General features: G+C 36.8%; 1 protein-coding gene and 1 long non-coding RNA gene across 8 annotated transcripts in view; one reads left to right on the forward strand and one right to left on the reverse strand.

The window, feature by feature from the left end:
* The window catches only part of Strbp (spermatid perinuclear RNA binding protein), a 132769-nt gene that overhangs the window by 10125 nt on the left and 100769 nt on the right, over nt 1–21875 (reverse strand). For all 7 annotated transcript variants that reach the window (XR_004118548.1, XM_031370066.1, XM_031370065.1 and 4 more), the window contains exons 11-16: nt 14655–14747; nt 13828–14027; nt 8750–8908; nt 7753–7887; nt 4815–4955; nt 1298–1421 (exon numbers count right to left, since the gene is read on the reverse strand). Coding sequence is in view for 6 of the 7 variants with exons in the window: in XM_031370066.1 (XP_031225926.1) it covers nt 1298–1421; nt 4815–4955; nt 7753–7887; nt 8750–8908; nt 13828–14027; nt 14655–14747 (852 nt within the window). In the remaining variant the exon portion in view is untranslated. The remainder of the gene's footprint in view (nt 1–1297; nt 1422–4814; nt 4956–7752; nt 7888–8749; nt 8909–13827; nt 14028–14654; nt 14748–21875) is intronic.
* LOC116090095 lies at nt 1110–2604 on the forward strand. Its single transcript, XR_004118550.1, has 2 exons — nt 1110–1503; nt 2313–2604. It is a non-coding gene; the product is annotated as an uncharacterized LOC116090095 (long non-coding RNA).

Raw genomic sequence — 21875 nt, forward strand, 5'->3', positions numbered from 1 at the left:
TCTAATCAGAAAGCCTATAACAATACTGGATCTCTGCACATGGAGTTTACTCTTTCAAGCCAGCCTTCTCAGTGAATATGTACTAACTCTCCACACTGCACTTCAGGGTCAGTTCTTCAGGGAAGCCTTCATTGGACCAGCTAGTTTACTCTCTTATATTTCCATGGCACTATGTTCAATATCCTCCCTCAGACTTTTCTCAGTTTTAAGTTTGGTTGCTTGCTTACACTAGCAGCCATGCTTTTTCTTCTCAGTGATGGCTCTGTTTCATCCATAGGTCAGTGTATTTTAAAGCAAGAAAATTCTGTAAGATATTTTGTCCAGGGATGTAAACAGAGTAAACTAGTAATTCCAAAGTGGCATCATTCATAATACTTTCCAAATGGCAACAACATGCACAGTGAAGCAATTCTAAGGACAGTCTTAGACTAGATAAGACCTAATATTCATATAAACCTCACCTTGGTCAACAAATACAAATGGCTTGTCAAGTGAAAATTTTCACTCGTTCAAAGTGCAAAGAATGTCACTTTAACAAGCCATCTGGACATTCATGGATAAAAAAACATCTATGAATTTGAACATTAGGCAGAGAGTGGGCAGCATTCTGGCTCTCCCACAAGCCATGTGGTAAAACAAAAAGGCCAATAGCTTCGGCAATGCATCAAAGGCCTTACTCTGCTGCTTATTTCACCCAGACCTGTCTGCCTTACCTGTAAACTAACTTCCACTGAAGGAAACATCAAGGATTAAGAACAAGTAAAGTAATTTATATGGAAATACTTGGAATATAAAAGACTCTCGATAAATAAGTTGTGTCTACCCCACACCCCCTAATACACACACACACACACACACACACACACACACACACACACACACACTTCTTTTTGTGTTATGTTTCTTTCCTTTGACTAATTCTCAAATACTTAATTTCATAAATGCTAATTTATAAGTCAGGATTCATCTCTACTAAGAAACTCGAAACTCCATGGGAATTGTGATACAGTATCCCCACAGAACACACTCTGTTCTGCTGCTCTAACATCATAATTTGTAGAACAGCTTTTAGATTCTTCTCTGTTAAAATATAGTCCTCTATCCAATGTCAGTCATGATTCTTTCTTTTCCCTCCAGAAAGGCTATAGTTACTCAGCAGATCCCTTCTGAGTTCTATATACTCCTACATATGTGCAACATTTCCTGAGACCACATAGAGCTCCAGAGAATGAAGAAATGCTGTTCTTCAGGCCTGGAATCAAAGAGGCCATTTGATCTTTAGTTAAGTGGCACCAACCTGGAGCTATATATCCAGGAGCTGCTGTAGCCCCCACAAACGCTCCCCTTGTCAGAGTTCCTCTTCCTCTGCCCCGAACTGCCTGGACTGCTGCAGATACTGCCGTATTCACAACGCCCTTTGCCTGTAGTAACAACAACAATAATTTCATCATGGAGAGAAAGAACTTTCCAACTCTCATCTACTATGGAGCTTCAGCTAAGAAAGTAAGACATCTATGGTTAGACTCTTCAGTTGACCATCTGCAAAACAGATATGGCACCTACCTTAAAGAACTATTCTGAAGAATGTGCTAATCATATGAAAATATTTGAATAACTTTCACTAGTGAGTTACCTAGGAAACAGTTAAGATTCAATTTACAAATCTGAATAGCCAAATTATACCCAAAGTCATTTTTAGGTCTCATACATAAAACACTGTTCCTTGTATTAAGCACATGAATTTTATGGCTTCTAGTGTGGAAATTTTCTAAAATGGAGTGGATTTTCTTTTAAAAAGACACAGTCTATCGCCAAGTAATCAAAGTAATCTGACTGCAGAGTGACGCAACATAGATTTAATTATGTTATTACTAACAGACTTCACTAGCCAATTAATAAATTCTTTAACCTAGAATAAAAAATTTATTTTTTAGAATGCTGTGCATGCATGCATATGTGTCTGTGTGTGCATGTGTACACACCATATGCATGACTGATGCTTGTGGAGGTCAAAAGAAGGCGTCAGGTCCCCTGTAACTGGAGTCACCAGGTGGGTACTGGGAACCAAATGCAAGTTGTTTTCAAGAACAAGTGCTCTTAACTACTGTGCCATTACTCCAGTCTCTGAATGTGGGCTTTGAGATACTAAAATTTACTAATGAAGTGTAAGACGTCTTATAGGGTAAAAACAAAGCAAGTTGACAAGGATCTTTCTACTTGTCTAGAAAATACCTTATCTTACTTTTTAAGTGAATACAAACTATCCAGGTGGATGAAACATGCAACAAAATGTCCATGGTCTTTTGCCACAGGATGCCCTGGCTTAAAAAGGAATCTATCCCCATTCTCTGCTTCCTAACTGTGGCTACACTGGGCCAGCAGCCGCCTCCTCCTGCCATTATGCTTGACCCATGATGAGTCAGTGTCACCTGCCATCTGAGAACGTTTATGGAGAAGTTACTACACTTGAATAAAAAGGACACCACCAGCACTCACCTTGCTAGGCCACGGATTACTCAATTGCTAACTAGATGACTTCAAATATCAATTTAACAGACAATACATCTAAAACAACCAAAATTAAAGTCACTGTTGTTTTTACTTTGAACCTATTTGCAGATTCTTTAAACCAATCATAGGGGTCATTGATGCAGAGATCACCCTCACCCTCTCTAAGAGAATGGCAGACTGCCCTAGAAAACTCAAGGCAGCCAATCTCACTGTACTGGAGTTTCAAGTTAGATCTCAAGCCAAAGAGAATGCATTTTCTACTACCTATGGAAATTACCTACTCTTCTTTTTTCAAAGCAGAGAGACCCTTAAAAATACAATCAAGGAAAGTAATCTGTGCTCTAATACAAGAACATATAACATTTCAGAGTGCAGAAGGGAAGCTGGGGGAGGGAGGGCTGGCTACAAAGATAGTGTAACAAGTGAAGATATGCAGACACAGGTGTATATCATAGGACAAACTATGACTCACTACAGCTTCTATGATGAGATGTTTTCTATACTTTCGTTTATTTTGTTTGTGTTTTATTTGGAGAAAGTTACAAGGCAGGAGGCAGACATGAGGGGATAGGGAGATGAGTGGGACTGGGGTATATGATGTGAAACTCAAAAAGGACCTCCAATGGCATAGGAAATAAACTAAATAATAGGCAAACAGAGCTGCATGAAATTAAACAGCTCCCACTACACAGCAAAGAAATTGTCATAAAAATGGTGCTAAGACAGTGTGTAGAATGAGAAAAGTCTTGGCCAAATATATATCAGACAGGAAATTATCAACAATTTGAAAAGAACTCTAAAAATTAAATACAAAAAAAAAAAGTACTCAAAAACATAGGCTAATGAATTGAATAGACAGTTGTCAAAGGAAAATTATAACTGGCCATGTTTTAAATAATGTTCAACACATTCTTAACCATCAGAAAATAGCAATGAGAACTACAGAGGTTTCATCTCACCCAAATCAGAAAAACTACTGTCAAGAAAACAGAGCTAGAAGTGTGGATAAGTGGTAGAGCATTTGCCTCGCATGCCCAAGGTCCTCAGATTTATCCCACCAGTACTACTCTACCACCCTAACAACATACACAGAAAAAAACAAATCCAAGCAAAGGAGATAGATAGATAGATAGATAGATAGATAGATAGATAGATAGATAGATAGATAGATAGATTGATTAGATAGGGCAATAATAAAGATATAGATTAAGAATTCATAGGGCCTGAAGAAATAGCTCAGCAGTTGGAAGGACTGGCTGTTCCCCGAGAGGATCCAGATTCATTCCCAGGATCTTCATGGTGATTCACAACTGCCTATAACTCAGTACCAGGGGATTCACAATACCAGGTATATACATGGTGCACATATATATGCATGCAGGTAAAATAGCAGTACAAGTAAAATAAATATTTTTAAAAGAATATTTATTCACCACTGGTAATAACATAAATTTGGTAGCAACTATGGAAATCATATAGAGGTTCCACAAGAAACTAAAAATAAAACTACAATATGTAGCACAGCTATACCAATCCTATAAGTATATACCCAAAGGATTCTAAATTCTAAGTCTGGATACTACAAAGATACTTGTACATCTGTATCTATTGCTGTAGTATCTACAATTGTCAGGATACAGAATCAGCATAGAAGTCCACCAACAGACTAATGGATAAAGAAAATGTGATGGGTGTATGGGGATGTGAATATACATACACACATATACAGGGGTATTTAGCTGTAAAGAAAATGAAATTATGTTATTTCCAGAAAAATAACTAGAGATCATTATGTTATGCAAAATAAGACCATTTGGAAGAAGGAAAGGTACCAGAAGTGGAGAACTGGAAGAGGACTGGAACAGAGGAGATAGCAATGGTTTGGAAAAAACAAACTACAATGACAAATATGCACAAAAACATCATAATGAAACCCATATCCATATATATCAACAAAAAATATGATGGGGGTATGGAAATGGCTCAGATGACTTCTGAGTTTTGTTCTCACTATCTACTTCCGGTAGCTCACAGCTGCCTATAACATCTGCAACTCCAGCTTAAGGAGATCCCGCACAGTATTCTGTGCTCTGTAGGCACCCGCACAATATAGCATACATTCAGAAAGATAAAAGTATTGGTTGGTTGGAAATGATATATAGACTAGGCTAGCCTAGAACTCATAGGAATCTATCTACCTACCTACCTGCCAAGTGCTGGGTTTAAAAAAATAAAATTTAAGAAGACAGTAAAAGAGAAAATAAATGGGAAATTTGATATTACAATTGTTACTTAATTCAAACCTGAGGAATGATCTTCTTTTTCTTATTATTTGCCGCATTGGGTCCAGAAAACAGCTTCTCCAAGGCAGCTAGTGCTGCACTTGCCTTGGCCACTTTCTTGTTTGGACCTGCACCTCTGAATTTCTGTCCATCTACTTCTACCTGAAATTAAAAATAGCACTTTACAGTTATCTCTAACAACCCCCTCTGTGTAGTTTTAATTCAAAAATATCATAGGGCTAAAGAGATAGTTCAGCCATTAAGAGTACTTGATTCTCTTGCAGAGGACTCAGGTTCAGTTCTCAGGTTGTGGCTTACAACCATCTATAACTCCACTTTCAGGGGATCCAACAGATAGAACAATGACACACATACATACATACATGCAGACAAAGCATAAAGTAAAATAAACAAATATGAACAATACATTTTTTTTTTTTTGGTTTTTTCAAGACAGGGTTTCTCTGTATAGTCCTGGCTGTCCTGGAACTCACTCTGTAGACCAGGCTGGCCTCAAACTCAGAAATCCACCTGCCTCTGCCTCCCAAGTGCTGGGATTAAAGGCTTGCGCCACCACTACCCAGCAAAAAGTTGTTTGGTTTTTTTTTTGTTTTTTGTTTTTTTTTATTATTTTATTTCATTTTTATGTGTATGAGTACACTGTAGCTGTACAGATGACTGTGTTCGATCATGTGTGTGGCTGCTGTTGATCGCAGGTCCTCTGCTCAGGCTCGCTTCGGCCCGCTCGCTCTGGCGTAATTTTCTGCAGCTGTCGTCAGATGCACCAGAAGAGGGCGTCCGATCTCATTATGGGTGGTTGTGAGCCACCATGTGGTTGCTGGGATCCGAACTCAGGACCTTCGGAAGAGCAGTCAGTGCTCTTACCCGCTGAGCCATCTCGCCAGCCCCCCAAAAAGTTGTTTTTAAAAAACATCATAAAAAAGAAAATATTTTAAGTCAAATAGTGTTCTTAAAATAATAAAAGCTAATGGAAGTAAGTATAAAATGCTTTTTACTACAACCTAGAAAAAGCAAGAAAGTAATCTTCTTTCAAGAAACCCAAAAGAAGATAGCTGCTCAAACATAAAAATAACATCAAAAATAACAGGAAGCAACAGTCACTTTTCCTTAAATGGACTCAATTCCCCAATAAAAAGACATAGACAAACAGGACCCATAAACAGGACCCAGCATTCTGCTGCATACAGCAAACCTTAGTGCACCTCAGTGACAAAGGCAGACACTACAGACTAAAGGGATGGAAAACAATTTTCCAAGCAAATGGTCCCCAGAAACAAGCTGAAGTAGCTATTCTAACATCGAATAAAAGCAATTTCCAACCAAAAGTTATCAAAAAAGGATAAGGAAAGACACTTCATACACATCAAAGTAAGAATCTACCAAGAACTCCTCTCACTTCTGAACATATATGCTCCAAATGCAAGGGTACACACATTCATAAAAGAAACTTTAAAGCTCAAAGCACACATTGTACCTCACACAATAATAGTGGGAGACTTCAATACCACACTCTCATGAATGTACAGGTCATGTAAACACAAACTAAACAGAGACACAGTGAAACTAACAGAAGTTACGGACCAAATGGATTTAACAGATATCTATAGAATATTTCATCCTAAAACAAAGGAATATACCTTCTTCTCAGCACCTCATTTTCTCCAAAACTGACTAAATAATCGGTCACAAAACAGGCCTTAACAGATAAAAGAAGACTGAATCATGCATCATATCAGATCACCAAGAACAAAGGCTGGTCTTCAATAGCAACAAAAACAACAGAAAGCCCACATACACATGGAAGCTGAACAATGCCCTAATCAATGATAACTTGGTCAAGGAAGAAATAAAGAAATTAAAGACTTTTTAGAATTTAATGAAAATGAAGGCCCAACATAACCAAACTTATGGGACACAATGAAAGCAGTGCTGAGAGGAAAACTCAGTTCTGAGTGCCTCTAAAAAACCTGGAGAGAGCATACCCTAGTAGCTTAACAGCACACCTAAAGGCTCTATAACAAAAAGAAGCAAATACACCCAAGGAGTAGACAGCAGAAAATAATCAAACTCAGGGCTGAAATCAACCAAGTAGAAACAAAAAGAACTACACAAAGAATCAACAAAAACAGGAGCTGGTTCTTTGAGAAATTCAACAAGATAGATGAACCCTTAGCCAGACTAACCAGAGGGCACAGAGACAGTATCCTAATTAACAAAATCAGAAATAAAAAGGGAGAGATAACAACAGAATCTGAGGAAACCCAAAAAAATCATCAGATCCTACTACATAAGCCTATGCTCAACAAAACTGGAAAACCTGGATGAAATGGACAACTTTCTAGACAGACACCAAATACCAAAGTTAAATCAGGATCAGATAAACTATCTAAACAGTCCTATAACCCCTAAAGAAATAGAAGCAGTTGTTAAAAGTCTCTCAACCAAAAAAAGCCTAGGACCAGATGAGTTTAGTGCAGAATTCTATCAGACCTTCAAAGAACACCTAATACCAATACTCTTCAAACTATTCCACAAAACAGAAACAGAAGGAACACTACTACCTAATTCATTTTATGAAGCCACAGTTACACTGAGTATTCTCCCTTGGAGATGGAACGGTTTCTAATCGGGAACTTGTCACAATTTCCTTTCATAGAGGACTTCATAAGAGATTTTTTTTCTACTTCTATGTTTTATGTTCAAAATAGATTTTAAAAACTGGTTGAGTCCATATTACTTTTACCTCCAGAAGATATCATGTGTATTTAAGAGGCATTTAACTATTGCAAACTATTTTGATGACTTAAATAAATGTCAGTATTGAGTTGCATATTTTAAAATAAATTGCATTTAGTTTAATAAAAAATAAAAATAAAATAAAATAAATAAAAATAAACTTCTAGAAAAAAAAAAGGTGGGTATATATCTAGGTACACACCTCCATTACAAAGCGCTTGTCATGGCTTCCACCAGTTTCTGAGATGAGTTCATACTTGAGACCTCTTCTTTTTTCATTGAGCTCCATCACAGGATTTTTGCCACTTGCTGTGAGGATAGGACCCTGAGTTCTTACCTAAAAGGGACAGGGAAGAGAGGTTGAACATTAAATTTCTTTTTAACATAACTATGCTAAAAATTAAACTCATTAATTCTACTTTAAAACATTTAAGAGCTAAAATGAATCACCTGATAGGAAAATATTAATCATAGGTGAGGAAACTGTAATAGGTAAATATTGTAGTCACCTGCCTTTGAAGGAGGACTGTCCCATTCAAACTCTAAGGTTTGAGCTATAATTGTTCATGTCCTGACACTGCAGGTAACTAACAAAGCAGAGACAATGACAGCAATTTGCTGATGCCTTGAAGGTTTATTATTGTTTATTTTTAGATATGCAAGAAACAACTCTGTTTTTCATGTAGGAGGCAATGCTTCTATAAGCCTTTCAGTCCCGCTAAACATATCTGAAAACACCTAATGTAAAAACAACAGGCTATAAACTATGAAGAAATAACAATGATTGCCTTCATAAAAATATTCAGAAATAAATCTGGCACAATTAAGGTCAAACACCCAAATATGGAACTGCTCCTATAATCCCAGCATTTGGAAGGTGGAAGCAGGAAAGTTACTAGTTCAGTGACAACCTCCGCTACACAGGGAATTGGAGGAGGCCAGCCTGGACTACTAGAAGCCCGGTCTCAAAAACAAAACAAAACAAAAAAACACAGATCTCCAGCTGTGACTCAGTGGTGGAGTGTTTGCCTAATGTGCACAAGATCTAGGGTTTGATACCAAGCACCATCCAAAGAAATAAAGCAGAAAATTACTAATATATGCCTATATGTGAAAAAAGTTTATTTTTTCCACATCTCTAAGGTTTTCCATAGCACTCACACTATTTTATTCTAAAGAAGAAAAGGATACAAGTATACCTCTAAGGTACTGGAGGTCTCAGTTGTAGAATTTCCAGTATTATTGCTTGAGTTTGAAGATACTGTATCATTTTTGCTTTCATTATCTGATTTTTCATCGGAACTCATACATTCAATATCTGCATCAAAACCTGTTGGGTATCCCATTGCCTGTAAAACCTGTACAAATTCCATTAAAACATTTTTATCCAGTTACCGAAGATGCAAAAGGATAGCTGAAATTCTGAGATAAAAAGTTTCAGAATCTTTAACAGTTTACTAAAACCCCTGTGAAGAACAAGAATGGTGCTACAACTGTAAAAGCTTGGTTTAGTGCAGTCCACACTCCAAGGGAGCACTACATGAAAATGGGAACACATACTAGTACCTAGCCTAAAGACTTAAGAAATGTAAGCCTCAAGTTACTGTTGCTTTCATTTAATCTGGAGGTGAATGAAAGGGAACATACACCACAGTCAAGCTCACCCAATGAAAAATAGGACTTGAAAAAGAAAATTAAACTATGAAGAAAAGACAACTTGAAAGCCTAATACTATCACTCTCCTCTGGTCTTCAATTTCTCCAACTGGAAAATATGAAGACTGGATCAGCTGAACTCTGAAATCTATGGCATAACCTTGAAGGAACATTGGCTAAAGAATGGAACTAAGAGTTTTTTTGTTATTGCTTTTTGTTGTTCTTGTATTTGGTTGATTTTATTTTGTGTTTTACTTTCAAATCAGTTTACAACTGTGTTTCTATCCTCTCTGAAGACATCATAGTTTTTTGGTTCTGGGGTTTCTCAGTTTTCAGAAACAAAGCTTTCACATACTGCCTATTTGTGCTTGTATGCAAGCATGTATATGGAAGGCACAATCATTTTTGAGGTCTCTTTCCAGATTACACTGCTTTTATAATAAACAAGGCCAGCCAAGTCTACAGAGCTAGTTTCAAAGCTACACAGAGAAACCGTGTCCCCAAAATCCAAAAACAAACAAAAAGGGAAAGTGGATACTGTATCCCTCAAGAAACAATTACATTCACTAGTATGTTTTTAAATCTCTTTCAAAGTAGGTTAATACTACTCTGTGAGCTATTGATTAAAACTTTTCTACTTTATTTCAGGGCCTTGCCAAGCTACACACATGCTCACAACTGAGCGATTCCCCTAGCCTTTAATTAAAGCAGTACTTCCACAGGTTAGGGTCTATAAGATCAGCTTTTAGTTGCTGAGTATATAAACAATGTCATATTTCTCCATTATACCAACTATACTTAATAGGTGACTCAAAAAACTGTTACAGTAGCCAAATAAAAAAAAAAAAACTTTGTAGAAAATGGCATGTAGGGGGCGGGGGTGGGGTAGGGATGTTTTGAGACAGGGTTGCTCAGTATATAGCCCCAGCTGTCCTAGAAATCACTCTGTAGACCAGGCTGGCCTCAAACTCAGAAATCTGCCTGCCTCTGCCTCCCAAATACTGGGATTAAAGGCATGCACCACTGCCCGGCTTGTAATATTTTATCTGTATAGATAAAACAGTAATACTCCAAACAAAAAAGGGTGCTTAAATTGAACTCTGTACTAAACAAATTTGAAATTAACTCATCTGGTTCATATATGGAGAACCTAGCATTCTCCTCATACACAAATTCCTTGTGTTTATTTAGCATTAAGGCCAAGAATACTTTTTATCGTCTTAAGTTCTAAAAGTGCTCAGACAGTACTTTACACTAAGTACACTAACATCACTTGGTTAGTAACATTAGTATTTTATAAATAAAACCTGCTCCCTTGAGAAACCTCACCCTGGACAAGAGCCATCAATACAAAACTACCATTAATAATGCCTAACACAGGTCAAAAGCCAAGTATCACTAATAATAGGGTTTGTCTCCTCTGGTATAAAGGCATATAGAGGGGTGTAGCTCAGAACTGGGGCACTGGCCTAGGGATTACTAAGCCTTAGGTTCAAATTTAGAATCACAAAGCCTGGGAGAGAATGCTTCCCACCATAACATAGACAATTTAAATGTGAGATGATAATTATTTAATACCACTTCTTTCTTTGCTTTTTTTCACTTGTCCTAAATCATTTACTTATTAACATAAGTTACATTAGCAACACAATTTAGTACATAAAAGTGATGTACTATCTCTTGAGGAATACAGTACCCACTTTCCTCTTTTGTTTGTTTTTGGCTTTAGAGACAGTGTTTTTCTGTGTAGCTTTTGCTGTCCTGGAACTAGTTCTATACAACAGGCTGATCTCCAACTCACAAAGATCTACCTGCCTTTGCCTCTTGAGTGCTAGGATTAAAAAGTTATACACTACCACTGCCAGATTTAGTATGCACTTTCAAAACAAATGATACCTAATAACTTTTTAAATTACAGATAAGGGCTGAAAAGAGCTTCAGCCATTAAGACTACTGGCTGATCTTGCAGAAGACGTGAGTTAGATTCCCAACACGCATGTAGTGGCCTACAATGACCTGTAACTCTAGATGAAGGACACCCAGTACTCTTTTGGCCAACTTCAAGTACCAGCATACATACATACACACAGGCAAAACACTCATCCACATATAAAAATAAATAAATCCCTAGGATAACTAATAAAAGGCAGATGCATAATTCAGAAGTAGAGTTCTTGCCTGGCATAAGACCCTAATTCAATCTAGAGGGAGATTTTGACAGTTAAGGGAACCAACTAATTATAAATTTCAAGTCATTTTTAATCACATTTTCTTAGAGTATAATACCATGGGCTACAGTCAGAAGTGAAGAGCTCTGCCGGGCGGTAGTGGCGCACGCCTTTAATCCCAGCACTTGGGAGGCAGAGAGGCAGGCAGATCTGAGTTTGAGGCCAGCCTGGTCTACAGAGTGAGTTCCAGGACAGCCAGGGCTACACAGAGAAACCCTGTCTCAAAAAAAAAAAAAAAAAAAAAAAAAAAAAAGGAAAAGAAGAGTTCTGAGCTCTCTACAATTGGTAAAACTCTTCTTGACTAAACTCTAGCTCGGATCCTCTGGACCTTTTTTTTTTTTTAAAATTAGGCTCCATCTTTGGTTCTTTTTCTCAATAGGCCATTGCACCAAGAATAGTGCTAAGTTAGAATACTTCTGTTCCTATCTAATCATTCACAGCATCTGACCAAATATTCTTGTCTCACACAATCTCACATATGATGTTCAATTACCCTGGCCTACCTTCAGAAAGAATTCTGCTACTTTAAAGCTGAACAGATGAATGAGTAGTAAAAACTCCTTGCTATACAATAGTGAGGACCTGGGTTTGAATCCCAGCATCCACGTTACAAGCACAGTATCCTACACATACCAGTCATCTCAGCTCCATGTGGGGCAGAGACAAGAGGAACAGATGAAGAGGAACAGATGGGATGTGCTGGCTTCCTGCACAGCCCAGAATATGCAAACCCTGGGTTCAGGGATACATCCTGCTTCAAGAGAATAAAGCCTAAGGTGGTAAAAGAGGGTATCTAATGCACTCTTCTGGCCCCCACATACACATCTATATACACATATACAGTCTCTCTCTCTCTCTCTCTCTCTCTCTCTCTCTCTCTCTCTCTCTCTCACACACACACACACACATATACACACTTTAAAAGAAAACAAATCCTTCTATCTTTGTTTAGTCAGAAATCTTGCTTTATTGCCCATGATATTTCCTCTTAGTAATTTCTTACTCATTCATCCCTCTCTAATCCTTGGCAATAAATTTTGGAGTGAAAATTAAGTGCAATTATATACTGAAGCATTTTCCTTACCACCAGCCCAATGCAATACTTCCCTTGCAAAATCTATTTTTACCTACTTAATTAATAACTGTCATATTTTACTTTCTTTGGCAGAATCAAACTTAGTTTGGAATCAATCTCAATATAAAGAAAAACCAGTATATTATAGTGAGTTTAAGTATCCAGAAAACAGAGCTGGGCGGTGGTGGCTTACGCCTTTAATTCCAGCACTTGGGAGGCAGAGGCAGGCGGATTTCTGAGTTCAAGGCCAGCCTGGTCTACAGAGTAAGTTCCAGGACAGCCAGGACTATACAGAGAAACCCTGTCTCAAAAAACCAAATAAATAAATAAATAAATAAATAAATAAATAAATAAATAAATAAATTAAAACCAAGTATCTAGAAAACAAACCTATTAAACACATCAACTGAGCTAAAAACTCAAGATAATTCACAGAAAAAAGGTAACCTGAAATCAAATTATGTATGTAACTATGGCCCATTTTTCCCATTGAGTCACCTGATATAGGATAAAACTAAGAAAGATGAGAAACCCTCAAAGACTGGACATTGGGAGTGAAAAGAAAAAAAAAAAAATCCATGGCTCTCTACTCAAAAGAAACTAACATTCATAGCACCTGGAATTCATAGCACCAGGAAGGAGGTCTGGTATCAGGTTCTCAGAGCACCTAATAGCTGAGACTGAGAATATTTTTTCACGTTGTTATTATTTTTCTACATAGTTCTAATCACTACCTCAAATGCAATATACTTTCCATATATGTGGTATTTGTGTCTCCCTTTTATCCATACTAAACTTCATAAACTCTTCCCTTACCATCTAACATAGTGCTTGCTCTACTTTAACCAAATTTAAGCAAATGTCCACGAAAACATACTAAGTATTTTACACCATATAGTCTTATGTGACAGAATTTAAATGAAAACCATTTTTCAATGCACCTGCATAATCTGTGACATTTTTGCATTACTCTACAAATAAGTTGAATGTACTTATTTACTGAGATTTTTCCCTATTTGGAAATTATCTACATACATAACTGCTCCAAAATCCTCAAAATTATTCCCTTATAAAAAATATTCTCAAGAACAGAGCATCACCATGAACAATGTATCATGTATAAATATCTTTGCCTCAGAAACATGATACTGGCATTTGTTTTTTCTATTTTTTTAAAATGCACATTATGTTACAACAACAAATGTGATCCATAGATAAAAAGGGTTTCTATGTCACTGTCCTTAAAGTTTTAAAGATACAGGAAAGCATTTTATAAGAACAAAACAAATGAAGTACTGGTCAGTAAAAGAATACTGTACCTTAACTGCCACATGAAGCTTTGCTGTTTTCTTGGATGGTCCTGAGGCTTCGTATGTTGTACCATCCACATCTACAGACATTGTGAAGACTGGGGCATGGACTGGGCCAGATTGTGACAAAAGCTTATACTGAAGCCCAGGCCTGATCTGATTTAATCTCATTAGTGCATTCATAAGGTCTATTGCTTTACTATCCAGAACTATCAAAGAAAGAGAAAATAAGATTAAAAATTAAACTAGAAAGCCATTTTGCTTCAAACTATGCATCTGTAGACCCTATTAACCACTTAAATTCCCCATGTGATCGATCCATCTAGAAAGTTGGATCAGCAGTTAAGAGCACTTACTGCTCTTGCAGAAGATCCGAGTTCAATCCCTAGCAGGAGGTTTATCACATCTGTAACTCCATTGCTAGGGTACCTGAGGTCTTCTTCTGATCCCTGCATGCACCAGGCATGCACATGGTACAAATACATACACATGCAAGCAAAATATTCATAGACATAAAATAAACAAATCTAAAGAATGTTTTTACATCTCTCATGTGTTTCAAAAATGAGAAAACAATTACAAATTCAATCCAAAAGTCATTTTTAAATTTCTTATACATTATTATAAGTTGATAAAAAAAAAGTCACATGAATTTCTATTTTTCAGCATTGATGTCTTAAGCAATGAAAATTTAGAAGCTCAAAGTTCTTCAATTACCAATTTTGTCAACTAAGGTCTATTCTTAAAATTCAAAGTCAATGCAATTCTTCCTTTCTTATTTTTCTGAAGCTATCAATCGACTCCACATCCCACCATAAGAATAAGTATTTACATACTTTTTCTTAAGTTTCGTTTCATCTTCTTGTTGGGATCTTTATCATCCCCTAATCCATCTTCAAATGGCCTCTTTAGAGCTGAAGAGCCAGCACCTACAAACAATTGCAAGAGCTTCATAACCATGATCCTTACTTAATGTTTGAGTGGAAAAATCTCAAAAATCACAACAATAAAGATCACACAAGATTTCTCAGTGTTCAATTAAAATGCCATATTTATAATCCAATGTATCCAATGTTCTTTTGAAACTATTTATTAACATTTTTGTAAATACCTATTCAATATTTATTCAGGTATGCCCATGTTTATGTCTACGCTATGATCTGTATGCTTCTATCTTAATTCCCTATGCAATGACAGCTGAGAGAGAGTTTATGTGAGAGGCAAAACCATAATAAACATTAGTGAGTTTGTAAAAGATACCTGAAAGAGACTGCCTCTTTCCTACCACCTGTAAGAAAGAAACTATTACTAAGATTGTACAGGGACTGGTGAGATGGCTCATCAATTAAGAGCACCAACTGCTCTTCTGGAGGTCATGAGTTCAAATCCCAGCAACCTACATGGTGGCTTAAAACCATCCATAATGAGAAACAAAGAACCTATGGGCTAGATGAAATGGCCCAGAGCAAGAGGGAGAAAGGGAATGGGAGGGACAAAAGAAAAAAAAAAAAGACTGGCAGTGATGGTGTATGGTGTAAACCTTTAATCTCGACACTAAGGAGGCAAAGACAAGCAAATTTCTTGTGTGTATGTAGGCCATCCTGGTCTACATTGTGAAATCTTGTGTCAAAAAAACATATTACCAGACACCCAGACATCAACCCTGCTGGGCTCAGCCTCAAGCTTAGACTTCCAACTTGCATTAACTGTTGAGTAATAACCCTTTATCATTTATAAGTTACCCAGTCTTAGGTCCTTTAGTACAAAAACTAGAATGGCATATATTCACATCTGTTATAAACATGAACAGAAAGTCTATCATCTATGTATCAGATGATTAAAAGCAGTTACTATTAGAAGAATTTATCGATCCTTTTAATTATTTCTAGATTGCTTATAGCAATTGTAAATATATTAAAACCTTGTGCTTTTATAAATCTGATCACCAAATCTTTTGCAATTATAAGTCCTCTGCAAGATTTCATGCAGTTTCCTATGAGGCTTTTCTCCCATTATCAACTTCCTACTTTACCAGAAGAACATTGTGCATTACTGCCTATTTGCATAAACATTTTATGTGTCCTTAATTGCATTTTGCAGTTGAAAGGTATTTCCTATTTACCTTCTACTTTATAAATAAGCTTCTATTTTAACTTAGGAACAACATAATAGAAAGAAACCTAAACTGACTGATACTAATACAAATATTGGATGAAGCAATCACTAAACAACGCTCCCAGGTGTAAGAGCTCTGTTGTCCAAGTTTCAAAGAGAAAAAGAGGAAAGGTCATCAGCCTACCTAAGAACATTAATAAATTCTGTCTTCGATTTAAAAATAAGTTACTTCACCAGCTGGTGGTGGTGCACGCCTTTAATCCCAGTACTTGGGAGGCAGAGAGGCAGGCAGATTTCTGAGTTTGAGGCCAGCCTGGTCTACAGAGTGAGTTCCAGGACAGCCAGGGCTACACAGAGAAACCCTGTCTCAAAAAAAAAAAAAAAAAAAAAACTTCATGGAAACATACATAACAGTGAAATTCTCTATTAATTTATTGTCCCTTGGCATAATCACTGAGTTCAGCAGTTGTCTGAGACAATATTTTATAATCAGCTCAATCTTAATGTTCACCAACAAAAAGCAATGTTTGTTTTGCGTTACTGTCTCATCTGCATACAACTGTAAGTATGTCAGTCTTCTAGAGCTTTAAAAAGGAACTATGTTTATTCAATCTTTCTCCCACTCATTACCTATATTAAAAGCAGCTCTTTAACTGACTAGAAATTGTAAGCTGGTTGAATACACGGATTTAAGTATTCCAGCTACATGGAAAGAGCTCTGTGGCTTCATCTTATCAACCTGCCACTGGAAAAGAGCTCATGATCACAGTAATCAGGAAAAACACAGGCTTACATTATTAGCAAGGCATTTTAACCTTCGTAGTCTAGTAATGAAGTCACTTCTGAGACAAAATATTTTTCATAAAATGTAAGTACTCACCAACATAGGCCTGATACCATCCCCTTAAATCACTTACATGTAATAACTTAATCCTCACAAGCACTCAAAAGCCAATACCACTCATGAATGCACTTATTCAATAAAAAGTATTTTCAGCATTTACTGTGTACAGGCAATTTCAAGTTTTTAACATGTAATAGAGACAAACATACCCTTGCTCTCACAGAGCTTAGGCACAGTGGTGAAGACTAATTACAACATGCCATATAACAGTGATGCAGGCACAAACAGGTGACAATTTCAGTACCTAGGGCCCCATTTGGTTTGGTCTATGCATACACATACATGCACACATACACAACTTTTAATGATGTACTTGGAAGCTTAGTTTCTTTATCTGGACAAACTATGTATAAAAATCCATCCTAAAACTATAAACTTAGAAATCTCAGAATGCCTTCAATTCCAAAACTGCACTGGTCAACATGTACTACCATCTCTGAATGATAGTTTAAATTTCACCTCTAGTAGAAATCAAATAAAGACATTTCTCCTCAACTGTATTCCCAACGAGTGTCACTGAATATGCCAACATGAAGAAAAGAAAAGCAGATTCAGCCTGACCTGATTTGGGTGCAAAGTAAGGTAAAATTATGTCTTCTAGTAAACTTTTGAAGGAAATCATTACATTACCATTTATGCTATGCATAAGTGGATATATATATGATTAAAATCAGATGCATTATTGGAAGGGAAATGCACAGTAGAAAAAAATGAATGACCTAATCAATCAAATTACAGTACCAACCAAACTATACCCATTTATAACCAAATTCTTTTATTGAACCCCAGAAAAGGAAACCCCAAACAGTTAACTGGGGTCCTTAAATACACTCACTAGCATGTCAATTCTGCACTACTGCTTTGCTCCATATGTTATCTTGCTTCTTTTCCTAGTCTGTGTTAACCCTTACCTTCAATGAATAAGAAATCAAGAACCTCTTAAACATTTGGCCCAGACCCTAACCACCTATAAAAGTAGTGGATATAATAAAGACCTGTAGGAAGTGTTCTCAGTAATTAATAAGAGAACTCAAGACTGACTCGAATTTTAGCCAAATGCAGAAGATGGGAAATGTCCAGCGCCTGGGGAAAAAAAAGAACAGACACAGAGGATAAGAGTATAGATTTTAGGGGATGAAGTGATGGCTTAGCAATTAAGAACATTGGCTGTTCTTCCAGAGGACCTAGGTTCAACTCCAAGCACCTATATAGGTGCTTAGAACCATCTGTGACTCCAGTTCTAAGGGATCTGATGCCCTTTTTGAATCTCCTCAGGTATCAGGAACATACAGGGTGCACAGACATACATGCAGGCAAAACACTCATACACATAAAATAAAAATTAAGATTTTTTAAAAAAATTTAGTTAAGTCTGAACTGTTATTAAGCTAGGAATTCATGTGATGGTGATGAAAAGGCACTGTGCAATGGAGAGCTAGTAATCAGATGAAATTACAAATTTAGAGCCATTTTTGTTAAAAAAAAAATTGAGACAGAAGACTAAATGAATCATTGTAAATAAAAACAAAAGGCTGAGAATTGAATGCTGAGATATTTTTAATATTTAGAATTCAGAAAGTCCAAGAAGAACAGATAATGAGAAATTGGCACTAGGGCCAGAAGAGCCAAGAGAAAATGATCGTGTGAAAAGTAGCATTTCGAGTCACAAAAGCTGGGTCCAGTAATACCAAATAATGTGAATACAGGGCAACATAAATATCATACTCTGTTGAAGGAAGATAAACTGGTATACTAGACAAACTTCTAGATCTTTGATATCTATACATTTTGAAGACATCTCAGAAGCCATCCATGAAAGTACTCATAGCAATTCTATGGGTGGCTGAAAAGTACTAAATAACCTAAATATTCTTCAAACCTCAGACAAATAAATCATGACATATTCATAATAGATACTACAGAGCTATTAAGATGACAAACTAGTACAACACTTAAAATTAATCTCAAACAATAGTAGACCAAAAGATTAAGCTGGTACAGCTCAATTTCTAGAAAGTTTAAGGCAAATTAAATTACTGAAGAAAGCACATTTAGATGGTACAGCTAGAGAATCTAGGAAAATACTGTCCAAAAATCAGAACTGGTAATTCACATGGCAAGAACATAACAGAATGGTGGCTGGGAGACAATATTTTATTTCTTAACCATGGAAGTGATTATATAAATAACTTTTAAAAATAATTCTTTGAAGGGTTAGAGAGATGACTCTGTGGTTAAGAGCACCAGGTGCTCTTCTTAAAGATCTGAGTTCAATTTTCAGCATCCACACAATAGCCAACTATTAACTCCTGATCCAGGTGATATGATGCCTTCCTTCTGGTCTCAGCAGGGCAGCTTGAATACAAGTGCTGCACAGACATAAATGCAAGCAAAACAGCAATATACATACAATTTTTTAAAGTACTCACTGTGTCAAAGTTGCAGCAGGATAGGGCTCAAAGCAAACCAATGAATGTGGTAAGGGAAAGATCACAGGCAATACTTGAGTAGTGATAAGAAAGTTTAATAGAACAAGTTCAAATCACAAGAAAAAATTTTAAAAAGAAGAGCTAAAAAAAGAGGCTGTTGTTTACCAAAAGTGGTGTTTTCAAGATTTGAGAAATGGGACTCTGTTAAGGGGTAGAAATTAAAAGGGAATTTACTTTGGTTTATGAAAATAACAGAGTGAATAAAACTTATGTTGTAGTCAGGCGGTGGTGGTGCACGCCTTTAATCCCAATGCTTGAGAGGCAGAGGCTGAGGATTTCTGAGTTCAAGGCCAACCTGGGCTACAGAGTAAGTTCCAGGACATCCAGGGCGATCCAGAAAAACCCTGTTTCTAAAAACAAAAACAAAAACAAAAACAAAAAAAACTTATGTTATAAGAGAAGAGATAACTGCTAAAATAATATCCATTTATAGAAAGAAGATACAACATATTACACAAGCAAAAAGTCTTATGATCAAATCAGATGCTGCACAGATAGATAGTAGACAGAATAGTGAGAATATGTACAAGTTACTGTATTGCTCGAAAGACTATTGCTCGAAAAAGAGAGAAGCAAAAAAGGTCAACCAATGAGAGGAGGAGGTAACAGAGAAGCTATGAAATGAGAGATGTTTAAAGAATTTTTGAGGAATGAGACAATTCTCACAAATAGTCCCCATGTTTTCTGCAATCATGTTAAGCAATGTGCTATGGATAGAAAACAGATTTGAACTATAGATCTGAAAGACCCCCATGGGGAGACCCCCCACTCAAATCTCTGGAGGACGTGCACTCAAGGAATCACGAGAGACCATCTTGATGTAATTACAGGAGGTAGTTTTAATTTTGTGGCGCTCCGGGCCAGCACCACACCTATCTCACGCAGGAGATAGTGGAGCCGATGACAAGGCTCAAAAGTTAGGGGTTTATATAGGAAAAGGGTCTAGGGGAACAAAGGAATCGGTATGGTTACACATGATTGGCTAGTTCAAATATTAACTATTACGTGCAGAACAGAGTGGAACATTCCTAAAGTTGGTGTTAATCTGAGTCAACAAAGCATCTGGCCTTTAAACCATATCTGAGAGGACCAGATGGTCCATTACTTAGTGTCCGCCCAGGCATGCTGTCCTTGCAGGCCTGGGCCCTGGACATGTCGTTTGCCTAGACATACTTTCCTCTATGTTTATAGTTTTATGTCTTCTTGACCTGCCATCTCTTATGATATCTAACAACTTGCTTGCTCATTCCCAGGCCTATGTGGACCAGCTTGTGATGGATTCTTAGGCCCATGACTTTTCTTCCTAGTCAGCACAGGTCTAAAGCTTTAATTTTTCCTTTCAGATCCAGTAAAAAGGATCAAGATTGCAGGGAGGGATCATAACAATAAGGCAGAGAACACAGAATGAAGACAGAAGTAAGACCATGAAGAGAATTCAGGGACTACCACTGCTGAAGATGAGCCCACACAGTCTCTACAGCAAGGGGTTAAGGTGCAGGAAAGATAAAGTCTATGGCAGGGAACTGAAATATGAAAGAAAAACATAGTATGAGTGAACACTAAAATTAAAAATTATATAAATAGAATCCTCTCCCTGAAACCACCCACGCCAGCCACTGAGCGAACCTAGAATCACATGATGTCCAAACGCAGAATCTAAACCAGAACTCCAGCTAGGAACTCCAGAGCTAACCCACTGACCTTCCTAACTGACAGCTACCCACCTGCTACTGGACCTCAAGACAGTGTAACGCTCAATCTAGAACCCCATCTAAGTGCACCCTGAGCCAATTCCTGCCTACCTATCCACTAACCCACACAAAATGAGTGGCCCCAATACTGAAATCCAAGTATCATTCAATGGATCCACAACCTGACAAGTTAGAGTAAACAGCAAAGATCTAAATAGCTATCCAACAAAGGCAAGACCCGGTATCCTAAATACCTCAAACAACCTAAGTCAAGCTGCCTAGATTTCATCACAAAACCACAAACAGGAACATCTAAGAGAGTATGCCCCTCTAGAAATTAACACCCCATCATGATATTCCCTATGAAAAGCAACTCTGCTGATGCACAAAACAAGGACTTTAAAATCGCATTATAAATATATTCAATGAGCTCAAAGATGATATGAATAAATACATGTCTAAATAAAATCTAAAAAAAAAAAAAACAGAGTTGAATGAAAACAAATATGAAAATACAATTTAATGTATACTTTCTAAAGAAAAGCCAAACAAATAAAATTCCATATGAAAAATTCAGTGAAAAAGTTTAGGGGAAAAGCAGACTGAATCATATAGAAGGGGAAAATAACATGTCTCAAAGATGAGGTAGAAGGAATGAATCACTTAGCCGGGAAAAAAAGTTAAATCTAAAAACCCAAAGAACAATTTATCCAAGAAATGTGGGATACTATGAAAAAAAAAACCAAACCTATGAATCCAAAGTATTAAAAAAAAAAAAAAAGGACACCCAAGTCAAAGCTACAGAAAATATTTTCCAAACACAGTAAAATATTCTTTTTACTTTCCCAAACCTAAAGA

Source organism: Mastomys coucha, unplaced genomic scaffold (genome assembly GCF_008632895.1).
Source record: "Mastomys coucha isolate ucsf_1 unplaced genomic scaffold, UCSF_Mcou_1 pScaffold15, whole genome shotgun sequence".
In the NCBI taxonomy this organism is placed as follows: domain Eukaryota; kingdom Metazoa; phylum Chordata; class Mammalia; order Rodentia; family Muridae; genus Mastomys; species Mastomys coucha.